Here is a 21,415-nt window from a genome sequence, read left to right as displayed (position 1 = left end):
TATATTATATATATATATATATATATATATATATATATATATATATATATATATATATATATATATATATATATATATATATATATATATATATATATATATATATATATATATATATATATATATATATATATATATATATATATATATATATATATATATATATATATATATGTATATATATATATATATATTTATATATATATATATATATATATATATATATATATATATATATATATATATATATATATATATACATGTATATGTGTATGTGTGTGTATATAAGAAAATAAATAATGCCTTTTTATGTAATATTAATTCGTTTTATTTTTACCTTTCCTTTTTTGTATAAACTGTTATCATTTAAACATCTGGATTTTCGAAAATTGTAGGTTTAAAACTTTAAAAAATAATCCGAAATTCCACTCGCATATCGCACGCGGACAATAGCACTGACTTCGTAATTCGGCGTTTGCGCGCCCAGGCCTGTCTCTAGTAGGCCTTGTCAACAGAAAAAAAAAAATCAGCATGTACAATGTTGCCACAGAATAAATTGAATTACCCCACATGATGTAATAACATTTTACGAATTTTTATAAAGTAAAAATACGGAAAGGAAAGAAAGCTCCAGTATATCAAAAAATATTTTTTGTCAATATTTTTTTGCCGATATGTTGTATTTTAAAATGATAAAATTTTCTTGATACATTTTTCTCAAAAAATAAGAAGAATACATATTTCGACATATGGCAATCTCGGTCCGAACATTGAACGTTAAAATTTGAAAGTCTTTTATCAAATTTGATAGCTATCTGATTTGATCTAAAAAAAATAGTTATTTTAAGTTTATTTTTTACTCTAAATGAAAATGGATAATTCTATTAATGAAAGGTAATATACATTAATTTAGTGTCCACTAAAACAATAGAGATTTCACCATGACATTTGAACTGCGCGCGTTTGAGAATGAGTTTTATTGATTTTTGCTAGTTTATAAATACTCCCGAATGTAAATAAATAAGTGTGTGAAATCTAAATTTTGACGTCAAGATGCCATTAAACAATGTTTTATTACGTAAAGACCGCATATTACTGTGTTAAAATCTTAAATATGTTGAGTATTTGCTGCACAGTGATAACATTTTGCTGATGTTCATTGTTTCAGTTCTCAATTAGACGATACTCCTACTCCCGTTCGTCTGCACCCTCTACGGCGAGTAAATGATATTTATTCTCCCGAGCACCTCAACAAACTTCCACCATTAGTATGTATAGCATGTATTAATCATTACAACCAATAAATGTTATGCTTTGTTGTTTTTTCTTTGTTTTTGTTGTTTTTTTTGTTTGTATTTTGTTCATTCTGATATACATCTCTCTTGATTCTCGTTTGATTGTATACAATAGTGGTTTGTTACAATTATTAATTTGTATTTGATGTATTTAAGACTAGTTTTAATGTTAAATATTTATGTATTAGATTTCTATATTACAAAACTTGAAACAATCGAATTGAAGATTAGTCCGTTTGTTTCCAATGGGTATTCTCCATAGAAGTTAAAAAGCTGGATGTATTTTATTGACCATTCCAAATTTGCAGTGGATTATGTCACGCAGGCTCGAACGAGTGCGAATATGTAACTCTTACTTGGCTGAGTACTCTAGTCTTTGTTTTCCTGACAGTTTTCTTCATTCATAAACTTTCCTATATAGCAGGAATGACTTTCGCCTGAAATCTTCTGGATCCCATCAAATATGTTTCACTCCTAGATTCAACAATTATTACATTTTGTCCACTTCCGTAGTGTACTGGTCAGCACATTTGTCTACCATGCTGGAGACCCTGGGTTCGATTCCCAGTATATTATCCTGGGCTGGTACCTGAAGCGCAGGACTGATTACCCTGCTGACTGAATAATAAACAATCAAATTAACAGTGCATCAATTTATGGAGTGCTCTATGCACCATTGGGTGCAGATAAGGGTCAGTAGCAGTTCCAAAAATGTGGATTCTTCATTATTCACATTTCAATTTGTCGAAGGCTCAGTTTAGCATGCATTTATTATTAGTACCAGAAAATGTTCGCTTACATAGTGTAGTGTTTAGAGAGTTTAGCTACTGTACATGAAATTCTGGGTTTGATTCCCAGTATGATTGAAACTACTATTTTTTAATATTTAAAAAAAAAATTAAAATGATGCGAATGTTGGCATTACTAATATAACTGTCTTTTGTTTCAAGTATGCTCCATTTGGTGAGAGATACCAACATGTTGACGCAAAACGAAGACTGCTCGCATCACCTTCAGCTTATTTATCACCACACCGACTAAACAAGTAAGTACCTTTAATAGAGGTCCTATTCCCAAATCAGTCGATTCACCGATACACTGGGCTGATATTCCGCCAATACGCTCAGCTAGAAAACAAATTGTAATGTTTGATTTTTTTTTCTCTAGATTCCGAAAAAGAAAACTATGTGATTCTACGAATGACGGAAGGACTCACGATTATTCATTTGAAGGAAACCAAAGTTTCCCGAGAATAAGGACATCGTATAAATCCTCAATCATGGATAGTGACACTTCCCTCCAGAAGGGGAAACCAACAATGGAATTCGTCAGAGGTAATATTACCAAGATTCTTTCAAGTATTGATTATTTATTTATTAAGTTCGAATGGCATATATGTACATTATATTTTCAGTTATTTTCTGATACTTCAGAAAGGTCTGGAAAGTGTACAAGCTGTATTGCCGCTGCAAAACTTCTAAATTATTGAAAGTCATTTTGTCTTAACACATTGGTTACGGCGAAGTTTGTTCATGAAATGTAGTTTCATCGCATCTAAAGAATAATGATTTTTATCCGTATTTTGAAACCGGAAAAAAATCAATAATACTTTTGTATAATAGTGGCATCTATCCACTACACAGCAAAGCAAACGTGATAAAAAAATTAGGCATTTGAGACATGTTTTTTTTTGTATATGATGTTGAAGGTAACTGAAATTCACAAAAAAGTGCACACTGCCAAAACAAAAGGTTTCTGAAATGCATAAATATATATATGTGTGACGTAAAAAACGTGTTAACAGAATTCAAAATTCTGAAATCAATAGAATTTGAATATTTGAAAATAGTCTATGGCTCATTCATTTTTTTGGTGGGATTCCAGAACTGTGCTTGTATTTTGTAAAAATCAGTCGGAATTAAGAAAATGACGTTCCGTCCATTTGAGACTACTTTTAAATTTATCTAATTTAACTAATCAATACGTTTAACCCTAAAAAATTTGCTTAAAAATTTTCACAGTGGATGGACCAAACGGTGTCCGCTTCAATTCATCCCTAGCGGCTCTCAGTGATTCTCCACTACCAAGCACATCTAGCAACTACATTTCTGTAGACAGAGTTTCTCCAGGAATCAACCCCAATAAGGCTGTGTTCACCATAGACTCCAAAACGACACAGGTACCTATTGAAATTCAACATATCATATCATAGGAATCAAAAATAAACTCCAATGTGGACCATAGTTTTTATTTTTTATTTTTATTGGCAAAGCACCCAAAATTGGGTGATACATGCCATACTAGTGATTTTACTTAAACAATTTTTTTTCAAGTTGTTTTTAAGTTGGACCATAGTTGTTCAATACAATTCCAACATTTTTTTTCATTCTATATCATTTCAATTACAGAAAGAAAAATCTGCTTACTCTAGCTAAAGCATCATCTCTTTTTGTTTATTGCGGTGTCAATAATTTTGGCTGATATATCGCTCACTCCTTTCAAGAATGTCATAAATCAAAAATTGTCAATTTTCAGTTGTACATGTTTTCGGAATGCCCAGAAAATGTACTATATCCCAGCAAAAGAGGCATATTTTTAACTTAATATTTACCCGCTACAGGGCAGAAAGTGTTGTTTTTGCATTTTGGAGAAAATGTATTTTTTTAAATATACTAAATATTTTTCAAATGGAGAAAAAATCTTCAGGTCTTACCTAAAAAGATCTGTTGCATAGTAAAAAGTTCAATAAGTGGCTTGATATTTATTTTTAATACATTGTATTATATTTTTAAACTTTAAAAACATTCTCCTGAAAAATCAAGTATGTATTTTGATTTATGATGTTCTTGAAAGGAGTGAGCGATATGTTTACAAACATTGTAGCCAAACTAAAATGTTCCAATTTCACCGATGTACCAAGATACTAAACATTCATCCCTAAACGTACAATGAGAACTGCACGGAAGATGCTTTCTGATTAATTTTATTAATTTTTTGTCATCGTTTCAGATCTTGATTGTGAATGGTCGAGCCTGTTCTCTCTTGGGATATTCATCGACCGAGCTGTGCGCTCTCCGCCTAGAACAACTCCTGAGGTCCCGGCCCCCCGCCGGAGTGCCCGCTGCTGCTCTCAGTGAAGGAAGCCTGAACACCGATGACGGCACCCTGGTCCTCATGAGCGGGAAGGTTATAAACTTATAATAAAAATCAAATCAGTATCTAACGAATTATATAATTACCTACAGAAGAACATTTTTTAATGCTATGATATCCATATTGTAGCAGCGGTTGAGTTTTATTCACATATAATGGAACATATCGCTCACTCCTTTCAACAACGTCATATATCAAGAAACTTGTTTTTTCAGGAGATCGTTTTTAAAGTTTTAAAATATAATCAAATGTATTAAAAATAAATATCAAGCCACTTATTGAACTTTTTACTGTGCAACAGATCTTTTTAGGTAACATCTGAATGTTTTTCTCCATTTGAAAAATATTTACCATATTTAAAAAAAAAATTAACACCTTTTCTTCAAAATGAAAAAACAACACTTTCTGCCCTGTAGCGGGTAAATATTAAGTTAAAAATATGCCGCCTTTGCTGGGATATAGTACATTTTCTGGGCATTCCGAAAACACGCACAACTGAAAATTGACGATTTTTGATATATGATGTTGTTGAAAGGAGTGAGCGATATGCAAACATTTGTGAGAGGATTTAACTGTATCTTTTGGTTAGTAGTCTCAACACTGGAAAACGGAACGGAAAATGTGACGTATGTAATGCGATGGGCAACCATTGTGTAATCTTTTTGTAATGTTTCCTTATTTTTAAAACTTACTAACTAACTAACCATCACGCCGCTTCCCCGCAGGGGTAGGCAGAGAGAATCGAATGCCACACCACTCTGTCTTTGCAAACATTTTTCGCCTCTTCTACATTCATGCATCTCCTCATACATACCCGACGATTATTACGACTCCTAACCTGACCACTTTCAAGAGTTTGACATACCTGATTGTACCAAGTTTTCCTCGGTCCTTATTTTTAAAACTAAAAATTATAGATCTTAATCTGATTTGCATACATTTATAAATATGTAGTAACATCATTTGAATTGTAAAAATATGCTTAAAATATTAATCACTTTTAAAACGGTATCCTCTATTTATGACAAAACCTAATTGATATTATTACAACAACGTATTATGTTGTATTCATTTTTCTTAATTTTGTATTACTTTATTATTTGAATGTTTTGTTAAGGTTGTGGAAATGCTGACGGGTAGCGGAGAAGTGGTGGTAGTGTCGCTGTGGATCCGTCAGCTAGAACCAGACGGTCCTTGCTTGGCTGTTGCTGAACCTGTCCACATCAAACAAGCTGTGGTTAGTTCTTTACATATATGATATTACATACCACATGCTACTTAAACAAAAAAAAATTATTGATGATTTGTCCAACAACATTATGGTAAAAAAAATATATAATCTGGTTGTCACTACTCAATGTTATTGTTGAATTTATATCATGAAGGATGCATTAACCTTCTGAGTTGGACATTTGAATTTAAATACAGTAGAAGCCAAATCTGTCACTTTTATCATAAAATACAGAAAAATATTAAAAAGTACAGAAAAATACTTCTTATTCTTCTTTCTTATAAAATACAGTTAAATAAACTATCCCTGAACTCAAAATTTCATATATATAGTTTTCTTTATTAAAACCATTGGAGTAAAGAGCAATACAATAATAATACATACATCTATAAAAAAATTAAGGTAGCCCATACTAAATAATTCTTCATTCTTCAAACCCTTATCCGCACCCCAATGGTGCATAGGGCACTGCATCATATAAACGCAGTGTTATCTTGGTCGTTAATGCATGAAGGAAAGTTGATCAACCAACCAGCCCAGGGTAATATTGAATAAATAGAGTAAAAAAATTACTTTTATTTATTTGACACACCCCCCCTGGGAATCGAACCTGGGACCACCAGAACGGTAACTGAGCGTGCTGAACATTACACTACATAGGTGGTCAGTAAATTATTACTTAATAATACAATTTTAAAAAGTCAGTAAAAGCACGGTCAGATCAACTGGAATGGCGGACCAGCCGAGGGCTGACCAGAGAAGTTCTGCTGCATTACGATATTTCACCCTGTCAAAATATTGTATTTGAGTAATTATTTTCAGATATATGTAGATGGTGATACTGGACTCACGACCGGTTGTGATTCGGAAGAGGCTGCCTTAATATTCCAATGTGACCACACTGACCGCCTGATTGGATTACACATATCAACCCTCATTCCATCACTCAGCTTGCCGGGAAAGGAGTCTTCAGATATAACCAAACAGGTCTCCAAGCAGAAAGCCACAGGTAAAATAAAAATCCTTCTTCATCTAAACCTTTTTCCGTACCAAATGGTTCATAGGGCGCTTTATCACATTGACGCGTTGTTATATTTGTAATAAATTACACAAAGAAAGGACGATCAGCCTTGCGCTTCAAGTACCAGTTGCTCGTGATACATGTCAATACATATTAAAGTGAAAAATGCTTATATTTACTATGGCTCCCCTGGAAATCGAAATAGGGACTTCCAGCTTGATAGCAAAACATGCCAACCATTACACTATGGAGACAGCCTGAAATAAATTGAGAGCACAATAAACATATTTTACTTTTATTTTTACTACCATCCATTTAACTAATAGATGAAAAATATATGGACGTGATAATTTTCATAGTAAATATGCTTAAAATAATTCAATTGTAATTATGAAATAATTCCTTTTTTTTTATTTCAGCTGATATTTTTATATTTAATAAAATCCTTTTATTATATTGATGATGATGATGATTTGTCCGCCTCTGTAGTGTAATGGTCAGCACGCTGGGCTACCGTACTGGAGATCCCGGGTTCGATTCCCTGGGGGGGGGGGTCAAATAAATATATGTGATTTTTTCACTATAATATTTATTCAATATCACCCTGGACTGGTACCTGGAGCGTAGGGCTGATCACCTTTCCTTCATGTGTTAACAATCAAGATAACACTGCGTTTAAATGAAGCAGTGCCCTATGCACCATCGGGTTCGGATAAGGGTTTTTTTTATATACAATATAGAAAGAAAAAATCAGCATTTTAGTCTGCGAAATTACCATTGATTGTACGACTAAGATCAATAGAAACTCTTTTTTTCTTTTGATTCTTACTGCATCATATTAATGGAGTGTTTCCTTAATCATTAATACCAAGTACCGTGGTGATTGTCTTCTCATTAAGACTCGAGGGTTTTCTCTGTGGTGACATTTTATAAAAAATTTAAATAACGACTAATGTATTTACATTGTGTTTTGAAATTCATGTACACAATGTGTTCATAAAATGATTTATTTTGTAAGGTCGAACATTTGATGGCAGTACGTTTCCACTGTGCTTGTGGATTAAACACCATGAACCAGCAGATGGGAATAAGGCCTCCGTTAGTGAGAAGGATGGCCATGACAATAAGCGACTCTATGACATCACCGTCAGAGTAAGTTCTGTGATCTCTTTATAACATTTTGAGTGTGTCCAAATTCAGATTTGCGATCAAGTATTTGGACACACTCAAAATATAAATAAGTTAAAGTAAAGTAAAAAGTAAAACCCTTATCCGCACCCCAATGGTGCATAGGGCACTGCGTCATATAAACGCAGTGTTGTCTTGATCGTTTACACATGAAGGAAAGGTGATCAACCCTCCGCTTCAGGAACCAACCAGTCCAGGGTAATATTGAATAAATATTACAGTGAAAAAATCAGTCATATTTATTTGACCCCCCTTGGGAATTGAACCTAGGACCTCCTGAATGGTAGCCGAGCGTGCTGACCATTACACTACAGAGGTGGATTAACTGGTCAAATTATAAGCTAAAATAAATTGAAAATCGTGTTTTCAAACAAGTATGTGAATATAATCCAGGATTTGGACCTCACATATAAATGGAAAGTCTCTTCTTAATAAAAACTTTCCTCATCCTACCATAAATGGTTATTATGAACTTGCGGATACATACTGAGTTACCAGTTTGATCAATTTATCTAAAAGATTCAACAACAAAAAATTGAGTAGTGTGGTTATTAATCATGGATAGAATTGGTAAATGTTCATGTGTGTAAAATGATCACTTAACCAAGCCTATGACGGTCGCAAGCCCTGCAATTGCCCAAACTTCCATATTCTAATTCATTTATGTTAAGATGTCAAAAAATAAAACGATAAATAATGTTTATAAATTAAACCAATTTTGTTTTAACCACTTTTTTATTCGTACACCTTAACTATGAGTATTTCAATGATTTAGAATTTAGTACATAAACCCTGATGATGACAAGATTCTTGTCGAAACCGGTTGGATAAAGTGTACCAATAAAAAAGTGGTTAAAACAAAGTTGTCTTATTTTATAAAGTTTATAAAATGTGCCATAAAGTATCTACGAAAAACATTCAAGAAATGATAAATAATGCATTCATTTGGTTAAGCAAATATTTTTAAAACGCTCTTATGAAGTCCTAGTGTGCCGATATTATAATGGTTCTAAAAAAATCAGTGATCTCTACTTGAGACCTGCTGGTATTTATCCTAACAAAGGTCACATTCTCGGTACACTTCCAGGTGTACCACAACGTGAGCGGACTGCTCGTGGTAGATGAGGCCGGGATCGTGTCGGCGTGCAACCACCACTTTACGATGCTCACCTTCGGGAAGGCGTTTGCCGAAGTGGTCAGCAAGCCGATATCCTCCATCATCACGGACTTCTGCCACGAGTCGCACCTGATACATCCCTCACAGCCGCGCAGTCGGAACATCAGCCTCTCACCTGTACCGAATAATCATTCTGGTAATCCATTCTTCATTATGTTATTTTTTTTTAATTTTACTTGGTAAATACCACTATTTTTTGCGTTTCGATGCATTCCGCATAATTTATAAACAACGTTTACGGTGTATGATTTACTCAGTAAAGCTTTAATTGAAAATCGATAGATTTTACCACAAAGTGACGGCCGAATCAATAAATGAAAATGTTCTTTCTTATTATTTGACATATTAGGCTGAGCCATTTATTACAAACATATAAATCTTTCAATTACCACAAAACTTATTCCAGCCAGTACACAATTTCTGCGCTTACGCATAATAACTTTCCTATTCATTTTACTGGCTAAGTGTTTCTGACAGTATTAATATTAAAGACATCTCTTGGGATTATTATGACATTATGTCAGATATTATCATTTTTGCCAAAAAAATTGCAGCGTGTCGAGCATTGCCATATTAATACTTTGTAACCTTTCACCTGTTCCTAATGGTGAATAAAGCACGACGTAGTGTTATTTTAATAGTTTATTCACATGTAACCTTTACTATTTTCATTATATAAGCTTTTAATTTCATCAGTAATTTCAATCACGAATACTTGCATATAAAATGTATTTTAACTGGAATGATATTTAAATTCTTAAATTTTCATGTTCATTTTATTTACCATTTTTAAATTCTATTCAGATTCCGATTCTGACGCTAACGAAGATGAAGGCAGTCGCAAATCACCTTTGAGCCAAAGTGTCCAGCATTCCCAAGTGTCGCAAGTCACGAGGGACAAGTCCTCCAGCGCCTTGTGTCTCGACAAGTCTTCGAGTTGTCAGAACCTGGACAAGACGCACACTCCGACTCCCACCCAGGACATGGTCTCCAGCATCAGCACCTGCGACCAGAGACTGGACCTGTCCCTCGTCCCAGACGTCATCTCGGCGGTCTCCAACATGTCCATGGACGACGAGTACTTTAACTCGAGCATATCCAAATCCCGCTCCGAGAATATCCTCGGATCTGAGAACAGAGAAAATAACCTCAATCTCGCTAATAAACATAACGACACAACTAGATCTACAGACAAATCCGATTCCGTTTACTATACTTCTAGGAAATCTACAGATTTCAGCGTTAACGGTGGACAACGTATCAAGAGCTCGGATGCGACCGCCAAACTTAACTTTGACAGCAGCAAGGGCTCCGTTAAGACAGGCTCTGTCAAATCAGTGGTGTCCTTGTTAGATCGGAGTACAATGTCCCTGGATTTGTGCGATTCTAATGAAACGAGTGCGGACTTTCTGACTCCTATAAATGAAATGCCTCTCTCCAGTGCCGCCGAGAATTTCACGGATGATACAGATTTACTATCAGAAAAATCGGTAGCATTCAAACACGTTGACAAGATCAAAGCCGAATTTAAGAGTGCCGAAGTCATATCGGATAACCCAAACAAGTTTTTCGATCGTAAGTTACTGGACATTGTCATAAATTTTTACCAACAAATGTACACTTTTGCTTTAGATCAAAGGTGGCCAACCCGCGGCCCGCGGGCCGCATGCGGCCACCAGGTGTCTTTTTGCGGCCCGCGGAGCATATCACACATTTTTCTTTAAGTGTACATTAAACTACCAAAAGAACATTTTATTGTGCGTATTTCGTATCATATCCCATGTATGGAAATATCTCATTATCTTCCATGGTATATTCGTTTTAACAAACAATCACAACATTTTGCGATCGATTTTTAAATACACATTGATGCTGCTATAACCGACTGACTAGAGTGAGTCAAAATACTTTGTATAAGCTAGTTACGCAATAGCCATGATACTAGCAAAAAAATCAAACCAATATTCATCCAGAGTCCAGAAAAGTGATTTCTCAAAAATAAGCCTATCCCTAATTTAATAAATACGTTTGATTAACGCCTAACTCTAATTTAATAAATATGTTTAATTATGGTTATTTATATTGTCTTTAAAAAATATTACATTTCATGTTTGCTTTGAATAATTAAAGAAATTTTGTTTTAAGGCCGGATAGGAAATCTCGTTTCTAAAATTTGGCCCGACTGCTTAAAATGTTGGCCACCCATGCTTTAGATAATATTTTCACACAATATGCAGTTACATATCACACTCGCATTGTTCTTTATTACATATCTGCTGAATATCTTTTAGGCGAGTTGCTTCAGGGAACACCGAGAGCCATCCGAAGCCATGTCGCAACTTCGACTCCTCAAAACTTGAGACAAGCGCGGGCTCCTCTTCATCCGCTACACCCGCTACATCATCAGCTCCAGAGGGAAGCCACGTACAGGGGAACAGTCCTACACAAGGACGGCACGGAACTCAGTAAGTGGGAGATAATATTAATATTTATTTTACATAACCTAGAGGAATTTTATTTGTTTTTTTTTTATCATACAAATTTTCATAATTATAATTTACAGCAATGTGTCCACATTGGGTTTTCTCATGCCGAGGGCATATTTTACAGCACTTTTGTTTAAAATTATATAAAAAGTAAACTGTTACAATGATTAAAGAAAACACTTGTTTTTTACCACTTGAGTTTTATTATTGACTACATGTTTCAGAAGTTAAACTTCCATCATTCAGGTCTGTATAATAACTAAAATATAAAATATAAAATTGTTCTATAAATAAGGAGAGGGGAAAGTAAAGGGAAAGGGTTAGTCAAGGGGCGGAGTTTGAAAACAAAGGAAAAATGGAAAGCAACGGTGAAGAATTTTGAAACAATATATTATTTAATAAATTATTATTAGAATTAAGGTTTTTTTGGATTTCTAAGTTTTCAAAATAATACATAATTTGGCCTTTATATGGAACAAGGTGTAATAATTTTAATTTATGAGAGTGAAATGAGTAATTATCTATTATGTGATTTGCAAATTCCGAAAAATAATTACTAACAAGACCGCTATGATGTTCTTTAATTCTAATCTTTAAATTTCTCGCAGTTTGGCCAATATATTTTTTATCACAATCTCCACACGAAATTTCATAAACACCACTTTTTTGTAATAAATCAATTTTAGATTTTGAGTTATCGAGGATTTTATGTAAATTATTATTTGTACAATATGCAGGTTGGATATTTTTTTCTTTAGGAAAACTTCCTTTGTTTTCAAACTCCGCCCCTTGACTAACCCTTTCCCTTTACTTTCCCCTCTCCTTATTTATAGAACAATTTTATATTTTATATTTTAGTTATTATACAGACCTGAATGATGGAAGTTTAACTTCTGAAACATGTAGTCAATAATAAAACTCAAGTGGTAAAAAACAAGTGTTTTCTTTAATCATTGTAACATGTCTTACCACAAAGTTAATGCCGAAACTATAAATAAAATAAAGTAAACTGTTTATGTCTTGCAATCAAATAAGACATTGCCGAATGATGCGATATATTTAAGATCTACCTACCTCCATTATTCAATTATGGATAGCTCTTTTAAACATAATTTTGTTATTTTATGACTTTATGGATATGTAAGCAAGTTATACAACTTTATTGCATAATATTTAAAGTTCCTTTGGCCAAAAAAAGGTATATACTAGAGATGTGTTTCTGTGTTTGGAATATTGTGGTTCTATGTACGTCTCCATAAAGAACTGTTGCAGCACATATGATGGTGTGCTGTCTCGTGATATATGTGGATAATTCTTTAATGCATATTTAAGTGTTGTTTTAGCATATAGTTGTTTGTTTGACTGTCAAAAGTTGTAAATTGTTGAAAATTTCAGTATGGATTTCACATTTGATAAGTATTATTTTCATTTTCGATTTTTGGGCAACATTGACACAATTTAATAATGCTTTACTCATATCGCTCATTCCTTTCAAGAACGTCATAAATAAAAATAAAACTTGATTTTTAAGGAGAACGTTTTTTAAGTTTAAAAATATAATACACTGTATTAAAAATAAATATCAAGCCACTTTTTGAACTTTTTACTGTGCAATCGATCTTTTTAGGTATAACCTGAAGGTTTTTTCTCCATTTGAAAAATATTTAATATATTTTTTAAAAATTATTAAACAATACCTTTTCTTCAAAATGCAAAAAAAACACTTTCTGCCCTGTAGCGGGTAAATATTAAGTTAAAAATATGCCTCTTTTGCTGGGATATAATACATTTTCTGGGCATTCCAAAAACATGCACAACTAAAAATTGTCAATTTTTGATTTATGACGTTCTTGAAAGGAGTAAGCGATATCAACGTAACAAATAATCCCATACTGTTGAATAAATAGGATGACATGATTTGTGTAAAAATACCTTTTTTGCAGGTGTGGTGTATACAGTGTCCAGCGTATGTTTACGGGGTGGCGGCAGTGTGCTCTGTGTGTGGGTGAGTGTGACTAGCCCCGAGCCACCCGCTCTACACCCCTCCAGTATCAACTCCACAGCTGATAACTCAATATCCATTGTGAGTACCAAACTAATATTTGTTGATAGCCCATTCCGCGTCATGTTGTGCAACTTCTTGCCACGTACAGTGCCGCCTTTCAGCCACCACCGTAGGGGTAGGTCACAGGATGCTATGACTCCAAACGTATGAGATTTGATGAATTAAATATTTAGATTAAATTTTGCTAAAAAATCATATTCACTTACCTCTAACCCGCGGAGTGGCTTTTCATGTTTAAAAAATATTTGAACAATACACTAGAAATAAATATAAAAAATAATTCACGATATATTTTTTCTCTATTTGTTTGAAAGTATAGCTGTTTGGCCAACTTTTATAGCTATTGGTTTCGGGAACAGCTATTTTGGGAGCGGCGTGTTGTGTAAAAATACCTCGTTTTGTGATCACGTGTTGGTGATCGTGTTTGTTAATGTAAGGGAGTAGTGCACAGAATGAAAACAAAATGATGTACTTACAGTTGGTTCCTTTATTGAAATTATTGTGATACTATAGTAAATACTGGAATCAAATAATGACAAATAATTGGAGTTAAAGAAGTAAAGAAGTAAGTTAAGATCTAAATAAAACGTCTGTTCGCGTCAACGATCCAAGCAGTCCTCGCGGCTTTTCAGCTCTCTCGGTTCAGAGTCGGGTCCGCTCGGAAATCTTCGGTTTAGTTCGTATCGAAACGCCTCCGTACCGCTTATGTCAGCGCGACAACCCAACAATGTTGCCACAAAAGTCAAACTTCTCAAATGTAATCACTCGCTACCCTCTATTCATAACACTAATTGTATTTTTTAAAGCATTTTGCAGATTATACTTAAAGAAATATACATATATTCAAACCAAATTTAAAAAACGGATATTGTGTATTTTATGATATTTGTGTTTCAGCTAGCATATTGACAAATTAAAGCTTTAACTAAAATATATCAATATTTCATCAGGTATTATTGAAAATATTTTGTTACTTCGATTTAATCTGTTTTAAATTGTTTTCATTCAAATTTTGTATTCAATATCAAGATGGACTCCTTGATATCTAGAGACTTTTAGGCTTTTTGAATTTCTTCTAACCATGAATTTCTTCACTTGAAAAGGTCATTTAAAATTCTGCAAAACATAATTGCAATTTATTTTTTTATTTCTTTGTTGTAGGTCCATAAACAAGGAAGCCATAATGTGAGCAGGCCGTTGTCCATCTCCTTACTCAGCCAGTGTGGGGAAGAACAAACTTCAGGGGAATATAACAAGAATTATGTTACTCTTAAGCAAATAGGTAAACAACCGACATTCATTTTTTTAAGATTACTTTGTTATTAATTAAAAAATTCAAATTAAAATGTAACTTTTTTTAAAATCACTCTAAATATTTTAATTATAACTTAATTATAATGTCTACCGGTTTCGAGGCTCAGTCTTGATAAAGAAGCGGTTAGCTTCGAAACCGGTAGACATTATAATTAAGTAATAATTAAAATATTTAAAGTTATTTAAAAAAAAGTTACATTTTAATTATAAAATGGAAAATCACAAAGTTAGAGCTTCAAATATAAATTGTAATAAAAAAAAAATGTAAAAGTCTGGTAAAGCAGTGCGAGTCGTAGTAAAACACCTTGGACCTTCTGAGACATTTATTAACAAAAGCCTAATACCTACGCTAGCAAATTGGTATTAACACATTGTTATCAGGCGGTTTTTTCATCAACCCCGACCCTAATTAGCATACTAATCAGAGTTGTACACATACTAATTGCAAGTAACCTAATCATATGTAACCACAAGTTTGTTTTTAACCATATGTTTTTGGCGACTCGCGCTCTACCAAAAGTAAGCAAATGGAATGCTTATAAACGTCTTCTGCTCTCTACCAACAGTATGTAAAAGACACTTTTGAGCGTTTCCCGCAAACAATGTGTAAACTGCTTGGAAACTACTACCAGACACTATTCACAAGTCTGTTTACTTTATAGATTGATAGGACAGAGCATGAAAGAACCCTGACATATCACAAATTTTTCAGTCACCACTTTTAAGGGATCTACCCATAGAGTATAGAGTTTTAACATGTCGTATAGTATGTATTGTATATTTTAGTGTGTATTTCTAGGTAAGGGCGCCTACGGATGTGTGAAGATGGCGTACAAAAGATCAGACCGATTACTGGTCATCGCTAAGTTTATTCTCAAAGAGAAGGTGAACCAACAGTTTTGGGTCGACAGCCCTGATAAGAGTGGAAAGAAAGTGCCTTTAGAAGTTAGTCTACTTCAAACCTTGAAACATCCCAATATTGTAAGTGTTTTTTTCAAAAATAGATCGATTTTGTAACTCAATCAAAACACAATCCGTAAGCGACCTAAATAAAATTTTTTTGCAGGTGACCGTTTTAGATGTATATGAGAATGAAAAATATTTTCAAATGATAATGGAAAAGCACGGCTCCGGAATGGATCTTTTCGAGTTTATTGAGAGATGGCCTAAATTAGATGAACCGCTAACTTGCCACATTTTTAAACAGGTAAAATAGAATTTGTAAAAGAAAAACACTTGTTTTTTTACAACTCGAGTACTCATCATTATGTCTTACCACAAATATGGCAAAACAATAGGTAAAATAGAATTATGCTTGTCAAAAACGTCACATGTTTCTTAAGCCCGGTTTACTACTAAATTGCAAACATGCTCACTGGAATATCTTTAGTGTAGGTATTGGGCTTCTAACGACTGCAGAAATGCATGCTCCGTAATAACGTTTCCCAAACCGTTATTCCCTCGTAAATATACCCACTAGTAAAAATCATAGAACACTTCTTGTGTTTATGTAGTGGATACGCAGATTTACATGCTTTGAACTTAAACAATTCCACAGGCCAAACATGATTTTTATAGTAATACTAGAATCGGTCAAAATCGGAGGTTTACAATGCAGCCTGAAGATCGCACCTCGATAGTATTATGTATGTGAATTGAAGGAATTCGGATCGAGTGGTGAGGGTGGCAGCGGACAGCAGCATAGGCGGGATCAGACCCCCAGGAAGACCACCTAAACGATGGAAGGATAGCTGGTCTTCCACCTCCCAGGACCGACCCGAGAATGTCAGGACCTAGTCCTAAAAGAAGAAGAAGAAGAATTAAAGAAACTTAAGAACTAATCTTTGCCATTGTGAACTTTTACTAAGCATATTGCTTATTCTTAAAGAGTTATAAACTTGCACCTGCGACAAAATTTGTTTTTTTTTTGTGATGTGATGTGAGCTATGTTTGTTTTTTATTAAAGCTTAATCTTTGCAGATTGGACAAGCCGTGCAGTATTTGCATTCTCTGAACATACTGCATAGAGATATTAAGGATGAGAATGTGATAATAGACAATAAATTCCACGTAAAGCTGATTGACTTTGGTTCGGCCACGTTTCGGCATGACACCATTTTGTTTTCCACTTTCTATGGCACCACGGAGTACTGCAGTCCTGAAGTTTTAGCGGGAAATAAGTAAGTTAATTTATTATTTTACAAAGCGAGTTACAATTATGTTTGTGAAAATAGTTTTATTTGTTACAAGATATGAAGACGGCTTATTTCCTTTGAAACATCGCTCATTCCTTTCGACAACGTCATATACCAAAAATTGACAATTTTCAGTTGTGCATGTTTTCAGAATGCCGAGAAAATGTATTATACCCCAGTGAAAGCGGCATATTTTTTGACATAATATTTACCCGCTACAGGGCAGAAAGTGTAAAACTGTTATCAACTCCATGTTCCTGGGGGACTTCCACTAGTGCTAGTTTCCACTTTAATCAATTGATATTATGTATTTTGTGATGCTGAAACTAATTGATTTATTTCCCTCCTAATAGATATGCCGGGCCGGAGTTAGAGATGTGGTCCATGGGTATAACCCTTTATATTCTGGTCTTCTTTGAAAACCCATTCATGGACATCGAGGACACCATTCAAGCCCTGCTCGTTCTACCGCAAACTGTAACCAGCGGTATGTTACATTCCTTCCATCACACGCCACACATCTGTTACTAACCTTAGCGTGTTGGATAAATTATATTCCATGATTTGGTAGACCTGGAGCATCTTCTGCGGTGGATGCTGTGCAAGAATCCCGAAGAGAGATGCACCATTTCCCAACTGATGGCCCACCCCTGGATGAATCAGACCGTCAGCATCAACAACTATAATTTCTGTGACATCATTGACTGTGGTAATTTTCTTTTATAGTATTATAACTAACCATGTATTTTCCTATTTTTTTTATTTTATTTAAAACAAGCAAAAGCAAATTCACTTATTTTTAATACATATATAACTAGCAGAAATTAAAATTGTTTTTGTACTCTTTCATCATAATTTTATTTAAAATTGTGTGCAAGATATTTCATCTTTTATCAAAATATTGATTAATCAAATATTTTGTATGAAAATAGTTGGAGGGAACAGAATTTCAAAATACTTTATAATTTAATATCACCTGGTGCCAAAAGTGCAGGACTGATCACCTTCACGTCATATAATTAATGAATAAAAACACTTTGACGATACAAAGTAGCGCCTATGCGCATTGGGTGTGGATAGAGGTTATATTGAATTGAAAAAATCCAGTCTTATAACACTTGCCAACTGCAGTAGATATATTTTTTATAATACACAGTTGTGAAAATCAATTTTGGTAATTTGCATTTAATAAAGCATTTGTAATAATTTACAAAATGAAATAGTTGATATGAGTGTATTTCTAATTTGGCAGAGAGCCAGGAGGCAGCTCCGGAAGTCTACTATTCCGGTTGGGGATGTTCGGGGTCACCGCTGTCCGGAGAGGAGGATGCTCCTTCACTCACCTCCCACTCTGCGTCACACACAGACCCTCCCCACAATGCTGCACGTTCCGGTGAGTCCTGCCGCTAGAAGGCTAGATAGATTTCCATACCGTGTCGACCATAAATCTTCTATATAACTAACCCTAATCTCCAGGAACTGCACTGCAGCAGGAAGGGACAAGCAAGCCTGATTTGAAGGCTCTCCCTAAGGATAACATCAAGAGAAGGTCACAAGGACAGTTCAATGCCTTCTCGATGGATAAAGAATTACAATCTGACAACTACAGCCTTCGGTCTTCCGCTGAAGTAAGAATCAACCCTTAAATATGCTTACTGAGGAGATGACCTATTGTCCATTTATGCGCAGAGTAGTTTAGCTACCAAACATTACCATTAATATCAAGTTCTCTTTATACTCTAATATGACTGATCATGATAATGACTGATGACTAAAACCTCTTTAATTTAAAATAAATAAATGGTAATAAATTTTAAAAATAATTTGAATTAAATTAGCTTATTCGATAAACAGATTCACTAATTTTTCGTATTTAAACTATTGTGTGGTGATATTTCCGAAGTCTAAAAATATATAGACTTATACAAACAAATATGCAAATAAATAAAAAAGAAATGCTGGTTTACATTACAAATAAGCATTAATTAATTGGTCAGCTGAAACTATAACCAAGTAAAGATTAATTACAATGTGTTCTGTTCTATTTAGTGATCTGAATCCAACATGTAAAATTATGCAATTACTGTCAAAGCCTGTTGTTAGTTAATATCAAAATGTTTCAATCGCCATCTTAACTATATTACATTTATGTTTTTTTAAATAAATATCTTTATTTTTTTACAAAAATGTTAATTATACTAGTATATAACCACTCACCGAGATTTTTATGTCTTCTTTTTATGACTCTTCGTCAGGACAATCACTACCACAGCATGCAAACAATACCACCCTTCAGCACCATAGTACCTTTATAATAGGCACATTAATAATATTGAGAATATTAAATATCATTATTTTTCTGCCTTACGTACTTGCCATAAACTTGTTATTTTGTCCTATTGTTATGAAAAATGCATCTAAATTTATAGATGTATGGTAGCCAGATGTGCAGAAATGGTGGCATCACATGACACTAATCTATGTTGATTTTGTAGATATTGGACATATCAAAGCCCATTTCGGATGCGGCCATGACAGACTTGAGCTCAGACGCCACGGGCCGCTCGGCTTGCGAGTTTGAGTGTGATAACGACGACCCGTACGCGTGTGACAGCTGGGATGAGTGCGACCAAGAGAGTCTCTCCTGAACTAACCTGTGATAATTCTACTCCGTACTATTGTTGCGTTCCTTGCTACCCCGTCACTTTTTCATCTTAACACATGCCATAAGGCAATATTTGAGGACATGCAATGAAATAACGACTGATGATTTATTATCCAATAAGTCATTTTTTCACATATCTATCTTTCATTTTTGGCATTCCTCCAATTCATAATTACTTTCATTTCGACCATTTGAACAGAAATAAACATATCTCTCTTTTTTTATTCTGCAGATGAGACCTATTATGTTTTATTTACATTCATTTTATCAATGTCTTTCTCCAGCTAATAACCATAATGAATTATGTATTTCTTTGTTAGATCCAGATGATCTGTTTCTTCGTCGTTTGGTCTAATTGAACTTGATATTCTAAAGACATTACAAGTGAAGTTTTTTTTTTGGGAAAAATGAGTTCAGTATGCATATTTTTTCTTTCTAATTAAACACAGAGTCCTGCCACAATATTATGACTGCCAGCGTACTTCGCTTATTGCTTAAAAATTCTGGGAATTTTTGTGTTAAGTATCTCCAAATATAATATATATTTTTAATACTTGCTTATCTGCATATGTTTTTGAATTGTTAAGTGACTCGTTGTTTCTGGACCATTTAAAAAAAGTTTAAAAATAATATTAATAATAATAATTATGTTGTGTTAGTAATATAATGTAACGTAAATAACGTAAAAATAAAATGTTATCCTTATTTTATTTTCGTCACTCCGTTTTTATCGGTGGCCATTTTTGTATTTTAGTTTCAGCATTTTCTACAATTTGGAAAAGCAAATATCTCATTTACTATTTTTAAGATCTTAATATAATAAAAAGCAATTACTTATGTATTTCAAAAAAGTTGAAGGTGTTATTCCATATACAAACCTTTCAATTGAATTACATGTCGTTATTCCATACATATCCTCACATTCTAAATTCTAAGGCATTACATGACACCCAAATGGTTTAGGAGCATTTGTTTTAAAAAATGATCTGAATAATTACATTACATGCATTTATGTAACGCACTAATGTTTCAATATAAATATAACTTGCATCACTCGTTTTTCTTGATAATATGCACTTGTTTTATATGTACAAAACATGCATATTTGTGCTGTTCACATAGAACAATTAGCTATTTGTACATTATATAATTTATTAATTGTAATATCATTGTGTGTAATCACTTGTTTCCAGTACAGATATTCTTTTGATTCTATGTTTCTTAATAATTCTGTATTCCAATGATTTGAATTTTCGATACCATAACTTTCTTTGCTTTGCATTCTTTTATTGCTTTTTTTTCAAATATTTTGTTTGTTTGTTAGGTTTTTTTATCAAAAATCTAATTTATTTAAAACATAATACTTTTTATAATGAAAAAATAGAAACGGGTTAATTTCTTTTATGAAAAATGTCAAAATATAACTTAGGCCCTTTTCACTCATTTTTCAATGTCAATATATTCTCACTCTCCGTGAGTCCACCATAATTTTCAAATAACTTTAAAAAAAAATAAAAATAAAAATTTCTTCTATTCAAATACATACTTATTAAGATATCCATCATAATTTTCATATAATTTCAAAATTCCTTTATATCAAATACTAATTTAAAAAATATTTATGG

General features: G+C 33.4%; 1 protein-coding gene across 2 annotated transcripts; it reads left to right on the top strand.

The window, feature by feature from the left end:
• Window positions 1-769: 769 nt before the first annotated feature.
• On the top strand, window positions 770-20,408 carry Pask (PAS domain containing serine/threonine kinase). 2 transcript variants are annotated; one of them, XM_088273485.1, is made up of 22 exons: window positions 770-894; window positions 1,169-1,268; window positions 2,246-2,340; window positions 2,463-2,629; window positions 3,317-3,474; window positions 4,305-4,481; window positions 5,566-5,685; window positions 6,502-6,688; window positions 7,719-7,852; window positions 8,976-9,201; window positions 9,870-10,640; window positions 11,357-11,530; window positions 13,495-13,634; window positions 14,778-14,898; window positions 15,730-15,911; window positions 15,997-16,137; window positions 16,911-17,110; window positions 17,479-17,612; window positions 17,697-17,834; window positions 18,378-18,518; window positions 18,602-18,753; window positions 19,621-20,408. In XM_088273485.1, the coding sequence occupies exons 1-22, from the start codon at window positions 866-868 to the stop codon at window positions 19,771-19,773; spliced, it is 3,840 nt and encodes a 1,279-aa protein (XP_088129611.1). In that variant the 5' UTR covers window positions 770-865; the 3' UTR covers window positions 19,774-20,408. The 2 variants fall into 2 exon arrangements, with proteins under 2 accessions (XP_088129611.1, XP_088129688.1); XM_088273562.1 differs by lacking the exon at window positions 770-894 and adding an exon at window positions 958-1,078.
• The last annotated feature ends 1,007 nt before the right edge of the window (window positions 20,409-21,415 follow it).

Source organism: Brachycentrus maculatus, unplaced genomic scaffold (assembly GCF_059751285.1).
Source record: "Brachycentrus maculatus isolate JH-2025_06_01 unplaced genomic scaffold, ASM5975128v1 h1tg000004l, whole genome shotgun sequence".
Lineage (NCBI taxonomy): Eukaryota > Metazoa > Arthropoda > Insecta > Trichoptera > Brachycentridae > Brachycentrus > Brachycentrus maculatus.
This window is presented reverse-complemented; position numbering and strand designations above follow the sequence as displayed.